This window comes from Lethenteron reissneri, chromosome 63, assembly GCF_015708825.2.
Source record: "Lethenteron reissneri isolate LAM-NWPU_2019-01 chromosome 63, ASM1570882v1, whole genome shotgun sequence".
Lineage (NCBI taxonomy): Eukaryota > Metazoa > Chordata > Hyperoartia > Petromyzontiformes > Petromyzontidae > Lethenteron > Lethenteron reissneri.
This window is the reverse complement of record NC_083841.1, coordinates 1,778,337-1,795,935: the sequence shown is the minus strand read 5'-3', so window position 1 is coordinate 1,795,935 and position 17,599 is coordinate 1,778,337. Positions and strand designations below refer to the sequence as shown.

Here is a 17,599-nt window from a genome sequence, read left to right as displayed (position 1 = left end):
TTTGCTAACAGCACTTGCCCCAACGGTCTGTTAAGGCTACACCGTGGATCTTTGTTTCAAGTGTGTGTGTGTATACACACTGCACAGTGTTTGCGTTTGTAGAGTGTGTGTTTAAAGGTGTACATGTGTGTATATCCTTACAGATGTGTGTGTGTGTACCTCTTCACAACCTAAACTTTAAAACTCTTTTTTTTTATTTCACCCCACAAGGCCCGCTGGGTTTGCGTCGCTCGTTTTCAGTGGCGACGTGGCCCACACAGCGATAGCTCAAGGACGTGGGCTGCCTCCTCGGTGTGGGCATGCGTCGCTTGTCAAACCACTCTAAACGCGTGACGTCGACTCTCAATGTGGCGGAGAGAAACCGGGAAAGGGCCTGGAGGAAAAATCCACGCCACCCACAGTGAGAACTCCCAAATATACAGCAGTTGCGTGATGGATCGTGATCAAACCCACGATCTCCGGTATACCAGGCGAGGGTAGTCAACATCTCCTAGCCACCGTGATGATGATGAGAGAGAGAGACGCAAACTCCAAATAAACAGCAGCAGCAGGCATGAGGGTCGTGATCAAACCCACGATCTCCTGTATACCAGGCGAGGTAGTCAACATCTCCTCGCCACAGTGGCGTCCCTTGTGCGTGCGCGGGCATGGTCCAGGCCACTCCACCCTCTTGTGTGCCGTGCCGGCCTTCATAGGCGCTACTCGCTAACAGCACTTGCCCCAACAGTCTGTTACAGGCTACGCAGGGGATCTTTGTCTTTGTTCGTCTTTGGAGCCTCACCTTATTGGGCATCATGACGAGATGCTGCCCCTTGACGATGCTGCCCGACTCCAGCTTTCCCCAGCACCACTGTGCCCATGTCCTGTGGGGCGGGGAGAGACGTCATGAGGTGTCTGGACTTCCGTGGCAGAAGAGCCAAGTGAGAGCGGGTGGTGGTCGCGCAGTGGTGGCGGCGGTGGGTGGCGGCGGTGGTGGCGGCGGTGGTGGTCTTGGTGGTAGTGGTCGTGGTGGTGGCGGCAGTGGTTCTGGTGGCGGCTGCGGTGGTGGTGGCGGTCGTGACGGCAGCGGTGGTGGTGTTGGTGGTGGTGGCGGCGGTGGTGGTGTTGGTGGCGGTGAGCTGGCACCTACCTTGTACTTGTCGACGATGGGGATGCGGATGAGTCCGTCTGACGAGCGGTACATGCAAGGGAGGCTCTCCAGGTAGGGGATGAAGGGCAGCCCGCTGCAGTGTGGAACACGCTCACACACTTAGTCACACACACAAACTCACATACATACAAAAACCCCCCATGTAGCCTTAACAGACTGATGGGGCAAGGGCTGTTAAGCGAGTAGCACATACGAAGGCCGGCGCTGTGGCACACGAGGGGGGTGGGTGGCCAGCACCACGCCCGGCCGTCTCTGTCTCCCCAGTGGCGATGTTTACTACTGCACACCGCACGAGGCTACTCATTTGAGGCCGAGTCGACCTCGGGGAGGCCCACGACCGCCCACTCACTCACCCTCACCCCCCCCCCCCGCACCTCCGATAAGCACGGTTGGCTACGTACGGTGCGAAAGAAGTTCAACATCCATAGATACCCAGGACCGGTTCAGACGATCGTCACCGGTGGTGGCCACGAGCGGGAATCGAACTCGGGTCGCCGGGTTCGTAGCGCAGCGCGCTAACCGCTGTGCCACCGCTCCCCCATAACCACAGACACATGCTAACGAGTGCATGCGTGAATGAATGAATGATGTGGAGGTTGGAGTGTGTCCCTGATGAAGTGAATGAGTAAATGAATTGACGAGGAGGCAAATGAATGAAGTGAATGGAGGTGGTTTGACTGCCCCCTCATGTGAGTTAGTGAATGGATGCACGAGTGAATGTGCAAAGCGAGCGAATAATGAATTGATGAGTGAACCGAGTAAGCAAATCGTTGAATGAGCGAGTGAGTGCCGAGGATCTCACCAAGTGCGTGCGTGAGTGAACAGGTGAATGTATGAGCCAATCACTGAATGAGTGAGTGAGTGACTGGGTGAGTGACTGGGTGAGTGAGTGGGTGAGTGACTGGGTGAGTGTATGAGCCAATCACTGCGCGAGTGAACAGGTGAATGTATGAGCCAATCACTGCGTGAGTGACTGCGTGAGTGACTGCGTGAGTGAATGGGTGAGTGACTGGGTGAGTGGGTGAGTGAGTGACTGGGTGAGTGACTGGGTGAGCGACTGGGTGAGTGACTGCATGAGTGACTGCGTGAGTGACTGGGTGAGTGACTGGGTGAGTGACTGGGTGAGTGACTGCGTGAGTGACTGCGTGAGTGACTGGGTGAGTGACTGCGTGAGTGACTGGGTGAGTGACTGGGTGAGTGAATGGGTGAGTGACTGGGTGAGTAACTGGGTGAGTGACTGGGTGAGTGACTGGGTGAGTAACTGGGTGAGTGAGTGGGTGAGTGACTGGGTGAGTGAGTGGGTGAGTGACTGGGTGAGTGACTGGGTGAGTGACTGGGTGAGTGGTGAGGACCTCACCTGTACCAGGGGCACACGGAGGTGCAGGCCTCGCGAAGGTTGGCCCCCGTGAGGCCCGAGCACGGCATGAAGTGGATGTCCTTCTTGGGGTTGAAGCCGACCTTGCGCAGGAAGGGAACCAGCTTCTCCTTGCACTCCTCATACCTGGACACTCGACACACACACACACACACATCATACACACATTACATTATATACACACATTACATTATATACACACATCATACACACACACACATTACATACACACACACATCATACACACATTACATTATATACACACATTACATCATACACACACAATACATTACACACACATTACATTACACACACATACACCACATCACACATCATACACACCACATCACACATCATACACACACACACCACACACATCATACACACACACACCACACACATCATACACACACACACCTCATACACACACCACATCACACACACACATCATACACACGGTACATCATACACATACATCACACACACACATCATACACACGGTACATCATACACACACATCATACACACACATCACACATACACCCCTGTCGAGTCTCAATACTCCCGAGACAGTCTCCTCAAGGCCCCGCCACTCCCATCCCAAGGAGGGCCTCACCTCTCCTGGCTCCAGTGCACCGTGGGGTCGTCCATCTTGTTGATGAGCACCACGAGGTGCTTGACGCCCGCCGTCTTGGCGAGCATGGCGTGCTCGCGCGTCTGCCCGCCCCGCTCGAAGCCCGTCTCAAACTCGCCCTTCCGCGCCGAGATCACCTGGGGGTGGGTGAGGGGTCACGCGCACAGTGGCAACAGGCGGGCGGGGGAGTCGGGGGAGTGGGGGGAGTTGGGAGCTCGTCACCACAGACCATCGGCGATTTTCCGTGGAAATTTTTCGCGAATCGATTGCGCCGAATTCCCGGGTCGGGCCTGGTTCAGGTCCGGTGATATCCCTCAACCCGCCTAAGTTCTCTTATCCACGTCCGGTGCCCCGCGCTGGCCAACCGCGGACACAGCCAGCGAGGGACGTCAACCGGAATCCCGAGGGCCGCCGCCGCCGCCGCCGCCGCCGCCCTCTCTCTCACTCACGTACCAGCACGGCGAGGTCGGCCTGCGACGCTCCGCCGATCATGTTGGGCACGAAGCTCTTGTGGCCGGGCGCGTCCAGGATGGTGAAATGTTTGTTTGACGTCTCGAAGTAGGCGCGCCCCACCTCCACCGTCTTGCCCTTCTCGCGCTCCTCCACGTTCGTGTCCAGGGCCCACGACAGGTACCTGGCACGCGCGTCGGCGGTACACTTTTTATTTCACAACGGCGCCGAGGCCACCTCGCGGTACTCGTGGAGATTTTTTTCTCCCCACTGCTGGTTTGGAGAGTCGAGGCTGGAGCAAAACCGCGATGCGGTGGCCGCCCGGATAACGACTCGCGCGACGGCCGCGGGCACGGCTAGGCTACTGCGGTGGACAAAAACAACCAGCCCCGGTGCCTCCTGGGCTCGGCACGGCTCGGTTGTGCAGTGGAAAACAAGTGAATAGATTCCTTCCCAGTGTAGCCGAGACAGCGCTGTCGACTGACTCCCCCCCGTGACGCACGAGGGAGCGGTGTGGCCAGAAACCGCGCCCGGCCGCCTTTGTTTGCGTACGGCACCAGCTACTAATTTACACGCGAATCAATCTAAGGGTCTTTACCGATAGACCCAAAGATGATGAATTCCTGCAGTCACGAAAGCTTTAAGTCAACGTTGATGTATGTTGAACCTCTTTCGCATCATACGTAACCAACCGTGCTACTCAGTGGCGTAGAGGTTAGCACGCTGCACTACAAATCCGTCAGCCTAAGCGCGTGTCTGTTGTCTATCTGTGTCTGTGTGTTGTGTGCGTGTCTGTGTGCGTGTCTGTGTGCGTGTCTGTGTCTGTTGTGTCTATCTGTGTCTGCTGTGTCTGTGTGTGTTGCGTGCGTGTCTGTGTGCGTGTCTGTGTGCGTCTGTGTCTGCTGTGTCTGTGTGCGTGTCTGTGTGCGTGTCTGTGTGCGTGTCTGTGTGCGTGTCTGTGTGCGTGTCTGTGTGCGTGTCTGTGTGCGTGTCTGTGTGCGTGTCTGTTGTGTCTATCTGTCTGCTGCGTCTGTGTGTGTTGCGTGCGTGTCTGTGGGCGTGCGTATCTTTGTGTGCGCGTGTTCGATGCTGCTGCTGTTGCTGTGCAGCGGAGTGAGAGCTCACCAGCTCTCTCTGCTCTTCTCTTTCGCTTCTCGCTCGTACTTCTCCAGCGTCCTCTTGTCCACCATGCCCGTCAGGTACCTGCACGGAGCGGGCGGCACGGGCCACCGTCAACACCGCCATCCACGTCCTGCCCTCTGGCAAGCGGGAAACCTGCATTGGCTTCTCCAGTTACCCAACGAATACATTACGAGGTCGCACTCATTACACACAAAGTGCTTGAGGCAAATGAACCACAATGCCTTGCTGCTGATCTTGTTAAGGAGCATAAACCGTCGCCACGCGAACTCCGATCATCCTCGCAGCAGCAGCGGCATTTAACTAACCGTCGAGCAAAGACGGCGGTCACCGCATCATCGTCGCGCGGCGCTCTCAGAAGCGCTTTTGTGGCCGTCTGGAACGCTCTTCCCTTCCGATATTAGTAAGCCACTGGCGCTGTGCGCTTTTAAATCGTCGTCATCCTCGTCTAAATCAGGTGCGGGGAACCTTTTTTCTGCCAAGGGCCATTTGGATATTTATAACATCATTCGCGGGCCATACAAAATTATCAACTTATAAATTTGCCTGTTATATTTGGTCAAACATTTAATAAACTCGCCCCTAATGCGATGGCTGGAACTGCTTCTCTTTGGCGAGGCGTGTGATGTTAGCTGCTATTGATGATGTTGCTGCTACTCGCGACTGCTTTTCCAGGTTTGCTCCGAGATTTATTGAATTTCGAGTCCCGCCTGCGGTTGCCTTGGCAGGGCCAGACTCAAATGATTTCGCGAGCCTCATACCGGACGTTCCCCACCCCTGGTCTAAATTGATAAACTCGTTTGTCGAGAACTGCTTCATGTGTTTAGTTTGTTGTCCTTCCCCCACCACCTCCGATGAGTGCGGCTGGCTACGTACGGAGCCTACAACACGAGCCACGTGAAGCGTGGTCTATCCACTGCTGGACGCCAACGGCCATCCCTCAGTGTCACGATATCGCTGCTGTTAACGAGCGAGTGGACAAGCCGTGGTGGCGAGGAGATGTTAACTACCTCGCCTGGTCTGCAGGAGGTCGTGGGTTCCATCCCGACCCCGACGCCTGCTTCTGTATATCTGGAGTTTGCGTGTCTCTCTCTTTCCCTGTGGTTGTGTGGATTTTTCTCCGGGTTTTCCCCTCCATGTTCAGAACGACCCTAGCCACGTGTGATCGCCGGTTGCTTCTGAAAAGGAGCTGCACAGCTCAGAGGCCTCTAACCTGCTTGAACACCAACAAACAAAAACCAAAGTAAAAAAATGTCACTCACATGATCTGCCCTCCGATTGTTGACTTGCCAGCATCTGCGGAAGGGAGGGGGGCGACACGACACGGTGAGGCGCTACGCGCGGTGCCGCTGCAGCTGTGACAGCGCATCCCATGCGACCCGGCGGCGTGCTTCCCCTCATTACTGATACGCGCGTGTCTGTATGTCTGTGTGTATGCGTGTGTATGCGTCTGTATGTGTGTGTATGTGTGTGTGTGTCTGTATGCGTGTGTGTATGTGTCTGTATGTGTGTGTATGTGTGTATACGTGGTGTTGACCACCCACCCCCTCGTGTATCGTTCTCCGGCCTTCACAGGTGCTCGCTAACGGCACTCGCCCCAACAGTCTGTTAAGGCAATATGGGGGATCTTTGTCTTTGTATGTATGCATGCGTGTGTGTTTGTGTCTCTGTGCATCTGCGTTTGGCCGGGTGGAGATCAGTAGCGTAGCACGATACCATCAACACGCTAGGGGGCTCTGGGCCGTTCTTCGTGTGAGGGGGGGGGGTAGGTGGGGCCGTGCGCGCCTCTCACCCACGTGGCCGATGAACACCACGTTGACGTGGTCTTTGCGCGGCCCCTCCGAGGGCTTGGGCACCGGCGCCGGGACGGGGACCCCCTCCCCGTCCCCCTCCTCCTCCTCGGGGGCCTCCTCCGCCCCGCCCGGGCCCCCGCTCTCGCCCGGAGGGGGGGCCGCCCCCCCCGCGTCCTCGCCGCCGCCCCCCCCCACGTCCTGGGGGGGAGGAGGAGGGGGGGGCTCGTCCGAGGGGGGGCCGCCCCCCCCTCCGCCTCCGCCGCCCCCGTCCGGTTGTTCCGGCTCGCCGCGCTCCTCCCAACTCTCGGCAGACTCGGGCTCTCCGTTCTCCAGCGGCGCTGGGAACGCCGAACGGCACCGTAGGCACACAGACGCGGGGGGGGGGGGGGGGGGGGGTCAAGCAGCGCCGGGCCCGGGGGGGGGGGGGGGGGGGGTCAAGCACGAAGCGTGGCGACGATAATCTCGGCAAGGAGCGTAAACACCGTCGTGCCAACTGCGGTCATCCTCGCGGCCGTCGAACAGAAGCGGTCGCCGCGTCGCACGGCGCTTTCCCGATGCGCTTCTGCAGGCCGTCTGGAACGCTCTCCCTTCCGATAGGAGGAAACTCGACTGCTGCAGCCGTGCACTTTTAAATCATCGTCGTGACGCTGAGATTTTTTCCCACCGTACGTAGGCCGGTGCGAAAGAAGTTTCAGTGTCACCGTATCTGGAACGCTCTTTACTTCCGAAGTGGGGGAGCCACCGGAGCTGCGCACTTTTACATCATCATCATCGAGACTAACAAACTCGCTTCTCTAGAACTGATTGTTGTTGCGTTTAGTTTGTTGTCCTTCCCCCGGTGAGTCTAACTCTTTTCTTGGTTTCCTAATCATCTAAACATTACTTAAGTAAAAGCGATCGTCAGCAACAGCATCAACAGTGGTGGCAAAGGCAGAAGCATCGGGAGTATCATCGTTATCAGCAGAAGAAGCAGCAGCATTATAATCAACAGCATCAAAATCAGCAGCATTAGCAAGGGCATCAGCAGCAGCATCCAAGCCATCATCAGCAGCAGAGGCATCTTGTGCATCAGAGGCATCAACATTATGACTATCATCATCGGCAGCAGCAGTAAGAACAGCAGGAGCAGCATCAGCATTATCAGGAAAAGTGGAAACAGTAGCATCAGCAGAGAACAGCAGTAGCATCAGCAAAAAGAGTAACATCAGCTGCAAGAGTAGCAACAGTCGTAGTAGTGGCATCTGCATCAGCAGTTGAATCATCATCATCAGCGTGCAGCGACAATGGGAGTGCTGTAGAATCTGCATCAGCAGCAGCATTGCAAACGGCAGTATCAGCAGCAGTAGAAACTGCATCATCAGCAGAATGTGTATGGAGTGACAATTGGAGTGCATCTGCAGTAGCATTAGAAACAGCATTATCAGTAAGCAGCAGCAGTAGTAGTAGAAGCAGCTGTATCAGCAGCAGCATTATAAAGAGCATCATCATCAGCGTGCGTGGTGACAGTGGGAGTGCATCTGCAGCAGCATTAAAAACAGCAGTATCGGTAAGTAGCAGTAGTAGTAGTAGAAGCAGCTGTATCAGCAGCATTATAAACAGCAGTATCAGTAAGCAGCAGTAGTAGTAGAAGCAGCTGTATCAGCAGCAGTATTATAAACAGCATCATCAGCGTGCGTGGTGACAGTGGGAGTGCATCTGCAGTAGCATTAGAAACAGCAGTATCAGTAAGCAGCAGCAGTAGTAGTAGAAGCAGGTGTATTAGCAGCAGCATTATAAACAGCATCATCATCAGCGTGTGTGCATGGTGACAATGTGAGTGCATCTGCAGCAGCATTAGAAACAGCAGTATCAGTAAGCAGCAGTAGTAGTAGAAGCAGCTGTATCAGCAGCAGCATTATAAACAGCATCATCATCAGCGTGCGTGGTGACAATGGGAGTGCATCTGCAGCAGCATTAGAAACAGCAGTATCAGTAAGCAGCAGCAGTAGAAGCAGCTGTATCAGCAGCAGCATTATAAACATCATCATCATCATCATCGTGCGTGCGTGGTGACAGTGGAGAGAGCGTGCGGGACACCTCCTGTCTTTGTGCTGGAGTCCAACTCGGGCGCTCTGGGTTTGCTGTCCACGAGCGGCGTGGACGAGGGCTCTGCAGGACACACGCGGTCATCACGTCACACCTCCCATTGAGCTACAGCTGGCTACGCACGGCGCGAAACAAACCCCACGTACAGACGTACACGCGCGAGACACACCAAGCGGCCCGGCCAGCCGGCCGCACACGCGGTGTGGCCATGAGAGGCGGAGTCTCGGCCACGGGCAGAGGGCAAGGGAAGGGCTTGAGTCTCGGACTTGAACAGGGGGCACGGAGTCGACAGCATGGGTGGCTGGGGGGGGGATTTCGAGACTTTGAGGGGCAGCAGAGGAGAAAAAGCGACCTCTTGGTGGGCAAAAGTTGACCGAGAGATTCGATGGAAATCCTTGCTTTGATGGGAGCAGAGAGAGAGTGAGGGGAGTAGAGTGAGATGAGAGGGGAGAGGCAGGAGAGTGCGTGGACGGGAGTGGAGTGAGATGAGAGGGGAGAGGTAGGAGAGTGCGTGGAGTGGAGTGAGATGAGAGGGAAGAGGTAGGAGAGTGTGTGGAGGGGAGTAGTGAGATGAGAGGGGAGAGGTAGGAGAGTGCGTGGAGGGGAGTGGAGTGAGATGAGAGGGGAGAGGTAGGAGAGTGCGTGGAGGGGAGTAGAGTGAGATGAGAGGGGAGAGGTAGGAGAGTGCGTGGAGGGGAGTGGAGTGAGATGAGAGAGGGGAGAGGCAGGAGAGTGTGTGGAGGGGAGTAGTGAGATGAGAGGGGAGAGGTAGGAGAGTGCGTGGAGGGGAGTGGAGTGAGATGAGAGGGGAGAGGTAGGAGAGTGCGTGGAGGGGAGTAGAGTGAGATGAGAGGGGAGAGGTAGGAGAGTGCGTGGAGGGAAGTGGAGTGAGATGAGAGAGGGGAGAGGCAGGAGAGTGCGTGGAGGGGAGTAGAGTGAGATGAGAGGGGAGAGGCAGGAGAATGCGTGGAGGGGAGTGGAGTGAGATGAGAGAGGCAGGCAGGGGGTGAGTCCCCGGAGGAGCTAGAAGACCGAGTGATAACGACGTGCGATCCGGGATCTCGCTTGCCGAGTAAAAACACGTTGGCCAACTGCTCGATGCCGAAATGTTTTGCCGCCGGTTGCGAAACTCGGCGCAGGGCGATCACGGGCACGTTCCACGCAGGCCGCCAGCGCCACTCCGACGTGCGCTCTGCGCAAGCGACTCGCGCGCCGGCAACACCAAACAAACTTGGAAGCGTCGCGAGGGAATTCTATTGCAACAGCAACCGCCTTGTGCCCTGCCAGGGAGACAGAGGGCGACTCAGAACGTTTAAATGTGGCAACGTGAAAGTTACCGCTGTTCACAGGACAGCGAGCAGGTTGCTGTTGGCCGCTGTGGTTTTTGTTGGGTGCGGACAAGTCGTCACGGCGGCAGTGGTTCTCTCCGAGCTACCAACTCCATAGGTTCAATCCCAAGCTATGACTACCTCTCTCTCTTCTGAAAGTAATTATGTTATCCATTACCACCATCATCATCATCGCATAACCATTATCATCATAATTACAATACCTTCATAATCATTATCATCATGAATACAATAACATCATAATCAACCCTCCGAGGTTGATCAAATGTAACGCCACTCTCTGACGCATCGCCTCCCACCAAATCACCCCAACGTGCCTGAACGCGCCCACATCTCAGAAGCTAAGCAGGCCTGCGCCGCCCCCGGAAGGGCGATGACCACGGGGGGGGGGGGGGGGGGGGCTACGTGTTGGGCAGCAGCGAGGGCCGGAGGGCCGGCACCGCGTTGCCGCTACGCCCTCGAGCCGACAACGACCCCCCCTGCGCTGTGCAGCCCGCGCAAGTACGGACCACGCGGCCCCCGCACGGCGCGGACAGGCCCTCATCCAGCAGCGGACAGACACTCGGCCCGCCCAGCCTCCCCTCGCCCCCCCCCGCAACTCGCGTCCGTTTGGCTCCCCCCGAGGCAACCTTGACCCCACACACTTTGCCGAGTCGAGCGCCACAAATAACCGCCGCAGTGTATTGAGGCGGGGGGGGACAGCGAGTGGTGGGTCATTGTGGGAACAACCACAACACGCTCACGGGAGGCTGTGCACAAACACGCCGCCGCCGCCGGCGCCGCCCTTACTCTGTGCTGCCCGTCCAGGCCGCCTTGCGTCCCGCTGGGCAGACTGCTCGGCACGCTTTGGCCTCGTCAACCATGATTTATCCACTGCTAGATGAAGTGTGGCCTCCCCCCCCCGCCAAGCCACGGAACATTCTTCCCTTCCGATATGAGGACGCCGCTGGGAGCTGTGCACTTTTAAATCGTCATCATCTAGAATATCAGCAGTCGCCAACCTTTTTGGCACCAGGGAACGGTTTGGTGGAAGACAATTTTTTCACGGATCGGGGGGGGGGGGGTCATCATTGGAAGCTCTCCAGCGACGTTTGTTTTTTACTCATTGTGGCTACTAGGGGTTAGAGCTTGTGGGCTCACCAACACTGTGACTGAGACAAGTGTGGAGTGCGGGAAAGAGGCGCGGATGGAAGTGGTGAATAATAAAACAATGATGGGCGGGTTCCACGCACGGACTCACCGCTCTCACCACTATGCGGTGTGTAGAGTGTGTACACACAGGGACTCACCGCTCTCACCACTATGCGGTGTGTAGAGTGTGTACACACACGGACTCACCGCTCACCACTATGCGGTGTGTAGAGTGTGTACACGCGCGGACTCACCGCTCTCACCACTATGCGGTGTGTAGAGTGTGTACACACAGGGACTCACCGCTCTCACCACTATGCGGTGTGTAGAGTGTGTACACGCGCGGACTCACCGCTCTCACCACTATGCGGTGTGTAGAGTGTGTACACACAGGGACTCACCGCTCTCACCACTATGCGGTGTGTAGAGTGTGTACACACAGGGACTCACCGCTCTCACCACTATGCGGTGTGTAGAGTGTGTACACGCGCGGACTCACCGCTCTCACCACTATGCGGTGTGTAGAGTGTGTACACGCGCGGACTCACCGCTCTCACCACTATGCGGTGTGTAGAGTGTGTACACACACGGACTCACCGCTCACCACTATGCGGTGTGTAGAGTGTGTACACACAGGGACTCACCGCTCTCACCACTATGCGGTGTGTAGAGTGTGTACACACACGGACTCACCGCTCACCACTATGCGGTGTGTAGAGTGTGTACACACAGGGACTCACCGCTCTCACCACTATGCGGTGTGTAGAGTGTGTACACACAGGGACTCACCGCTCTCACCACTATGCGGTGTGTAGAGTGTGTACACGCGCGGACTCACCGCTCTCACCACTATGCGGTGTGTAGAGTGTGTACACACACGGACTCACCGCTCACCACTATGCGGTGTGTAGAGTGTGTACACACACGGACTCACCGCTCACCACTATGCGGTGTGTAGAGTGTGTACACACACGGACTCACCGCTCTCACCACTATGCGGTGTGTAGAGTGTGTACACACACGGACTCACCGCTCACCACTATGCGGTGTGTAGAGTGTGTACACGCACGGACTCACCGCTCTCCCCTCCTGCAGCTGTGCGGCCCGGTTCCCAACAGGCCACGGGCCGGTAGCGGTCCGTGGCCCGGGGATTAGGGACTCCTGATTTAGATTGACGAGCTCGTTTCTTTTAGAGCGGCTTTCTGTGTTTAGCTTGTTGTCCTCGCCCCTCCGCTTAGCGGGGCTGGCTGTGTAGGGTGCAGAAGAAGTTCAAAATACACGGCGATGCAGCGGTAGCCAAAACGTGCTAATAGCGTACAGAAGTGTGGTGTATAGTAGTGTGTAGTATAGTAGTGTGGTGTAAAGTAGTGTGTAGTATAGTAGTGTGTAATAGTGTATAGTGGTGCAGTGTGTAGTGTTTAATGTAGCATATAGTAGTGTGGTGTATAGTCGTGAAGTGTATAGTTGTGTAATAGTGTAGTGTATAGTAGTGTGGTGTATAATCGTGTATAGTAGTGGTGAAAAGTGTTGTGCAAAGTGTTTAGTGTAGCATATAGTAGTGTGTATAATAGCGTGTACAGTTGTGTAGTAGTGTATAGTTGTGTAGTGTAGTAGTTTGTAGAACTTTTTTCGCACCGCGCGTAGCCAACCGTGCTAATTACTCGTGACCACCGAACATTGCCCCATCTCGTGACGGATCCTACCCAAGCCCATTAACCTTTGTGAGCAGGCACAGTGATGCCTTCAGCACGTGGAGATTACTTCCATTTTTGTTGGCTGCTATACGAAAAGCCACTTCGTTGAGCTCTCATTTGTGGCAAAGTCGCTGCTGAAAAAAAAGTTCGTAGCTAAGGGGGTTCTACACCTGGTAAGATAAAAAAATTGTTAAAAAATACACAAATAAAACTGAAATGATTTGTTTACATTTCCTACACTTTGCACTGCTATCGTGTTTTTGTATTGTTCGTTGTTGTAACGGTCTGACCCCGTGCCCCTCCTGGACATCTGTGAAGAGATTCACGGCTCACCGGATTCCTACAGGATAAATAAATATTCTGATTCTTGATTTCTGAATTAATTCATGCGTGAGTGGGTGAGTGAGCGAGTGAATTAATTAACGAGTGGGTGGGTGAGTGAGCGAATCACTGAATTGTATGCACGTATGTTCAACTTCTTTCACACCGTGCGTAGTCGTTCGCGCAAATCCGAAGTGCGGGAATTGGTGAATGAGTGAATGGGTAAGTGACTGGGTGAGTGAGTAAATGGGTAAGTGACTGGGTGAGTGAGTAAATGGGCGAGTGACTGGGTGAGTGAGTAAATGGGTAAGTGACTGGGTGAGTGAGTAAATGGGTGAGTGAGTGAATAGGTGAATGACTGGGTGAGTGACTGAGTGAGTAAATGGGTGAGTGACTGGGTGAGTAAATGGGTGAGTGACTGGGTGAGTGAGTAAATGGGTGAGTGAGTGAATAGGTGAATGACTGGGTGAGTGACTGAGTGAGTAAATGGGTGAGTGACTGGGTGAGTGAGTGACTTTATGAGTGACTGGGTGAGTGAGTAAATGGGTGAGTGACTGGGCGAGTGAGTGACTGGGTGAATGACTAGGTGAGTGACTGGATGAGTAACTGGGTGAGTGTATTAAATGGGTGAGTGAGTGAATAGGTGAGTGACTAGGTGAGTGACTGGGTGAGTGACTGGGTGAGTGAGTGAATGGGTGAGTGAATGACTAGGTGAGTGACTAGGTGAGTGACTGGGTGAGGGACTGGGTGAGTGAGTAAATGGGTGAGTGAGTGAGCTTTATCGGTCATTGCACTCTTCCAGGATAAAACATCTTCTGATTGCAATGGATTTTTATTTTACCGGGTTAGGCCCACTGATCTATATAGAAGCCCTTTTCAGAAGTGACCCGGTCATCACAAATCACAGCTCCACGAAGTGGCTTATCACGACGTGGCAATGTATCGCAGCCAAATTACTCTAAAACGCGTGATGTTGATTCTAAATGTGGAGGGGAAATTCCGGAGGACCCGGAGAAAAATCCACGCGACTACGGGGAGAGAGCGAGAGGGAACACGCAAACTCCAGATATACAGGAGACGTCTGGGTCGGGATCGAACCCACGAACCTCCTGCATACCAGGCGAGGTAGTTAACATCTCCCAGCCACCGTGGCGTCCTTGTTAGTGGGGGTCCCACAGAATGATTTAATCACCACGCAGGCCAGAGTGTGCGCCTGAGGCAAGATTGAGGTCTCACAGAATGATTAGATCACCACGCAGGCCAGAGTGTGCGTCTGAGGCAAGATTGAGGTCCCACAGAATGATTAGATCACCACGCAGGCCCGACGTTTTAGCCCGAGGCTCACACGCGTGTGCCCGTGGTGTCACCACGTGGGACACGTGATGGTACCACGGCAGGCCACGGTTCACGACCGCCCACACCACCACCACCACCACCCTAGTTAAACAAATATCCACGTTCACCGACATCGCCACGTGTTGTCCGGCTCAGTCCAGCGCGACTCTGCCCTAGGTCGACTCAGCCTAAAACGAGTGCCGGTCGGCTCGGGGGAGACAAAGGCGGCCCCGGACGTGCAGCCTTGACGTGCGCTCCCCTTTAACAGCGCCTCCGACCCTACACGGCAGCAGGCGTCAACCAGACGAGCAGTGGAGAGAGCCTGGACTCCCCGCTCTGGCTGCACGTGGAGCCACCCGAGTCGCGTGTCAGGCCAGCTGGTGACTTCAATGTTTTAAACGACAGCTTCAGATTCTCGCGAGCGGCGTTTTTCGGTGCAAGCGTGTGAACGCGCACGCACACGCGCGCACCCTACTAGACGTTTAACCTTGAGACGAGCGCTGGCGACGCCACAAACTAAATGTTTTAAACTTTTTTAAAGACGCCAACGCGTCTTGGGAAAAGCCTGCGGCCTTGCGACACGCCCGTTTGCATTCCACAGTCCGCTTCGGCGCGGCGCGAGCCTCGATTGGTCCAGAGGGGGCTCACGTGACAGCGGAAAGCCAATCACGGGCGAGAGCGCGCCTAAGCGGACTACCGATTACATACAAGGTCCGCGCTGTAACCACCCCCACCACGTCTCCTTATCCACTGCTGGATGAAGGCCGCCGGCTCCTCATTCCCTCAGCGACGACTTCCACCGCTCCATCTCCCCCCGGCTGCCGCTCCTCGCCTCGTTCGCCGGTTGCTACGATCATCAGCCAGCGGCCAACCCGCCGCTGGATGAATCCCGACACCCGAATGTTGCAATGGAGCGAGGCGACGCTCATCGGCTCCTTCGCGTCGGTGGCTGCGCGTGCCGATCGCTCAACGTGGCGGGGTTTAAACAACAACTACAACAACCACAACAACAACTACAACAACTACTACCGCGACACACAACAGCTGCTGTGAAGACGATGCCCCGAGAGGGTTCCAATACTCCAGTGCCAAGTGGGGGCCCCACCACTACGCCCTCGAAGCTGTGTAACCACGCGTTTGCCGCCCCGTCTCTGGGTTGTTGTTGTTGTTGTCGCCGCTAGTTAGGCCAACAGAGTTAGGCCGCTAGAGTTAGGCCGCTAGAGTTAAAAGAACGACGCAGTAGCTCCCGCGTGGTGGAGAGACAGAGAGAGATGGAGACGCCGCGGGCGAGGAGAGTGGAGTGCCGGCTCGCACCGCTCATGAGGAAGGAGGGCACGAAGACGGCTGCGTTCACGTTGAGGTTCGTCACCGCGGCGTTCATGGCCTCCGCGTCCTGGTCCCAGCAGTCGGGAGCAGAGTCCTGCGTCTCCATCGCCTTCTCCATGCGGTAGAGGCCTCCCCTCCCTCTCGCCCTCCGCTCGCCCGCCTCGTCTCCCCCCTCGCTTCCTCCTCGTCTCCCCCCTCTCGCCCTCCTCCTCCTCCTCGTCTCCTCCTCCTCGGCGGCGGCGGCGTCGTCGTCCCGGGCGACGTTTCTCGCGGGCAGCTGAAGCGACGAGGCCGCGTGGGGCGCCCGGAATGGAGGCGCGAGGAGGTGGACGGGGCCTTTGCGTCGTGACGTCACGCGAGAGCGGACATGACGTCACGCGCGTAGCTGTGAATGGCGCGCTCGTGACGTCACGCGCGAGAATGACGGGCAACGGTGCGTCACGACGTCAGTCACGGGCGAGCGCTCGACGGTGCGGACGTGACGTCACGGACGAGCGCTCGACGATGCGTCGTGACGTCACGGGCGAGCGCTTGACGGTGCGGACGTGACGTCACGGGTGTGCGCTTGACGGTGCGGACGTGACGTCACGGGCGAGCGCTCGACGGTGCGTCGTGACGTCATGGACGCGCGCTCGAGGGTGCGTCGTGACGTCACGGGCGAGCGCTCGACGGTGCGTCGTGACGTCACGCGCGAGCGCTCGACGGTGCGTCGTGACGTCACGCGCGAGCGCTCGAGGGTGCGTCGTGACGTCACGCGCGAGCGCTCGACTGTGCGTCGTGACGTCACGCGCGAGTGCTCGATGGTGCGTCGTGACGTGTTTAATATACAAATTTCTTGCGTCGTGACGTCGGAAACGGTGATGCTTGCGTCTTGACGTCACGGATGAGAATTAAACGTTACGTCGTGACGTCACGGCAAGGCGGAGCGCGTATGTTGTGACGTCATTTACAAAATTGAGAAACGTGTCATTTGGGGAGATGGAGGTTTTTACGTCGAAACGTCATATCACAGTGGGCGTCGTGACGTCATTAATAAAAAGTTGTGCGTCATGACATCAGAGAAGGCGGTGCTTGCGGCGTGACGTCATTAACGGGGGCGGGTGTAGTTTTGCGTCGTGAGGCCAACTGGGCTTGTGAAATGACGTCAGAACGTGAGGATTAGTCGAGATTTACATAATGACGTAACCACGTAGCGACGTCACAAACGCGGGGACGTGACTTTGCTATCTGAAAATGACGTCATGTAACTGTCGGCTGACGTCACGCGCAAACGAGGGACGGGTTGCGTTGCGAGATGGTTAAAGCACGTCACGCTGGAGATGACGTCATACACAACAAATGTGACTCGTGCGCTCTCCGTGTTGTGAACAGCAACCTCGGCATCTTCTCGGTTCGGTAAAGTCACGTAGAAGGGAAATAATAAAATAATAAAAATAAAACACAATAAAATAATTCTCACGACGTTTCGGCCACAACGCGAGCAGCCGTCCTCAGGTGAAGACCAGGTCTGTCGAGGAGACAGCGTCATTCAGACGCTGTCTCCTCCACCTGAGGACGGCTGCTTGCGTTGTGGCCGAAACGTCGTGAGAATTATTTAATTATGTTTTATTTACATTATTTTATTACTTCCCTTCTACGTGACTTTACCGAAAGAACCAAGAAGATGAATCCCTGCAGTCACGAAAAAAGCTTTAAATCTAAAAGCGACCTCGGCGGTTTAACACGCAGGAGGATTTCGCGACCAATGTCATCCCAAATTACTGGCGAGACGTCGTACTCAGACTGAATGTTGTGGCCGGGCTCTCCAACACACAAC

General features: G+C 55.8%; 2 protein-coding genes across 2 annotated transcripts in view; one reads left to right on the top strand and one right to left on the bottom strand.

The window, feature by feature from the left end:
• LOC133358799 (diacylglycerol kinase epsilon-like) overlaps positions 1–266 on the top strand; it is a 17,115-nt gene extending 16,849 nt beyond the window's left edge. Inside the window, exon 6 of the mRNA XM_061577247.1 lies at positions 261–266. Within this exon, the coding sequence (XP_061433231.1) occupies positions 261–266 (6 nt within the window). The remainder of the gene's footprint in view (positions 1–260) is intronic.
• Position 267: 1 nt separating this feature from the next.
• LOC133358798 (eukaryotic peptide chain release factor GTP-binding subunit ERF3A-like) lies at positions 268–16,149 on the bottom strand. The gene is given in 12 exon segments (XM_061577246.1): positions 268–321; positions 782–841; positions 843–863; positions 1,130–1,223; positions 2,508–2,651; positions 3,142–3,296; positions 3,613–3,793; positions 4,735–4,812; positions 6,012–6,045; positions 6,542–6,880; positions 8,619–8,690; positions 15,772–16,149. Coding segments are annotated over 12 exon segments (1,362 nt in total). The 5' UTR covers positions 15,902–16,149.
• Positions 16,150–17,599: the final 1,450 nt, after the last annotated feature.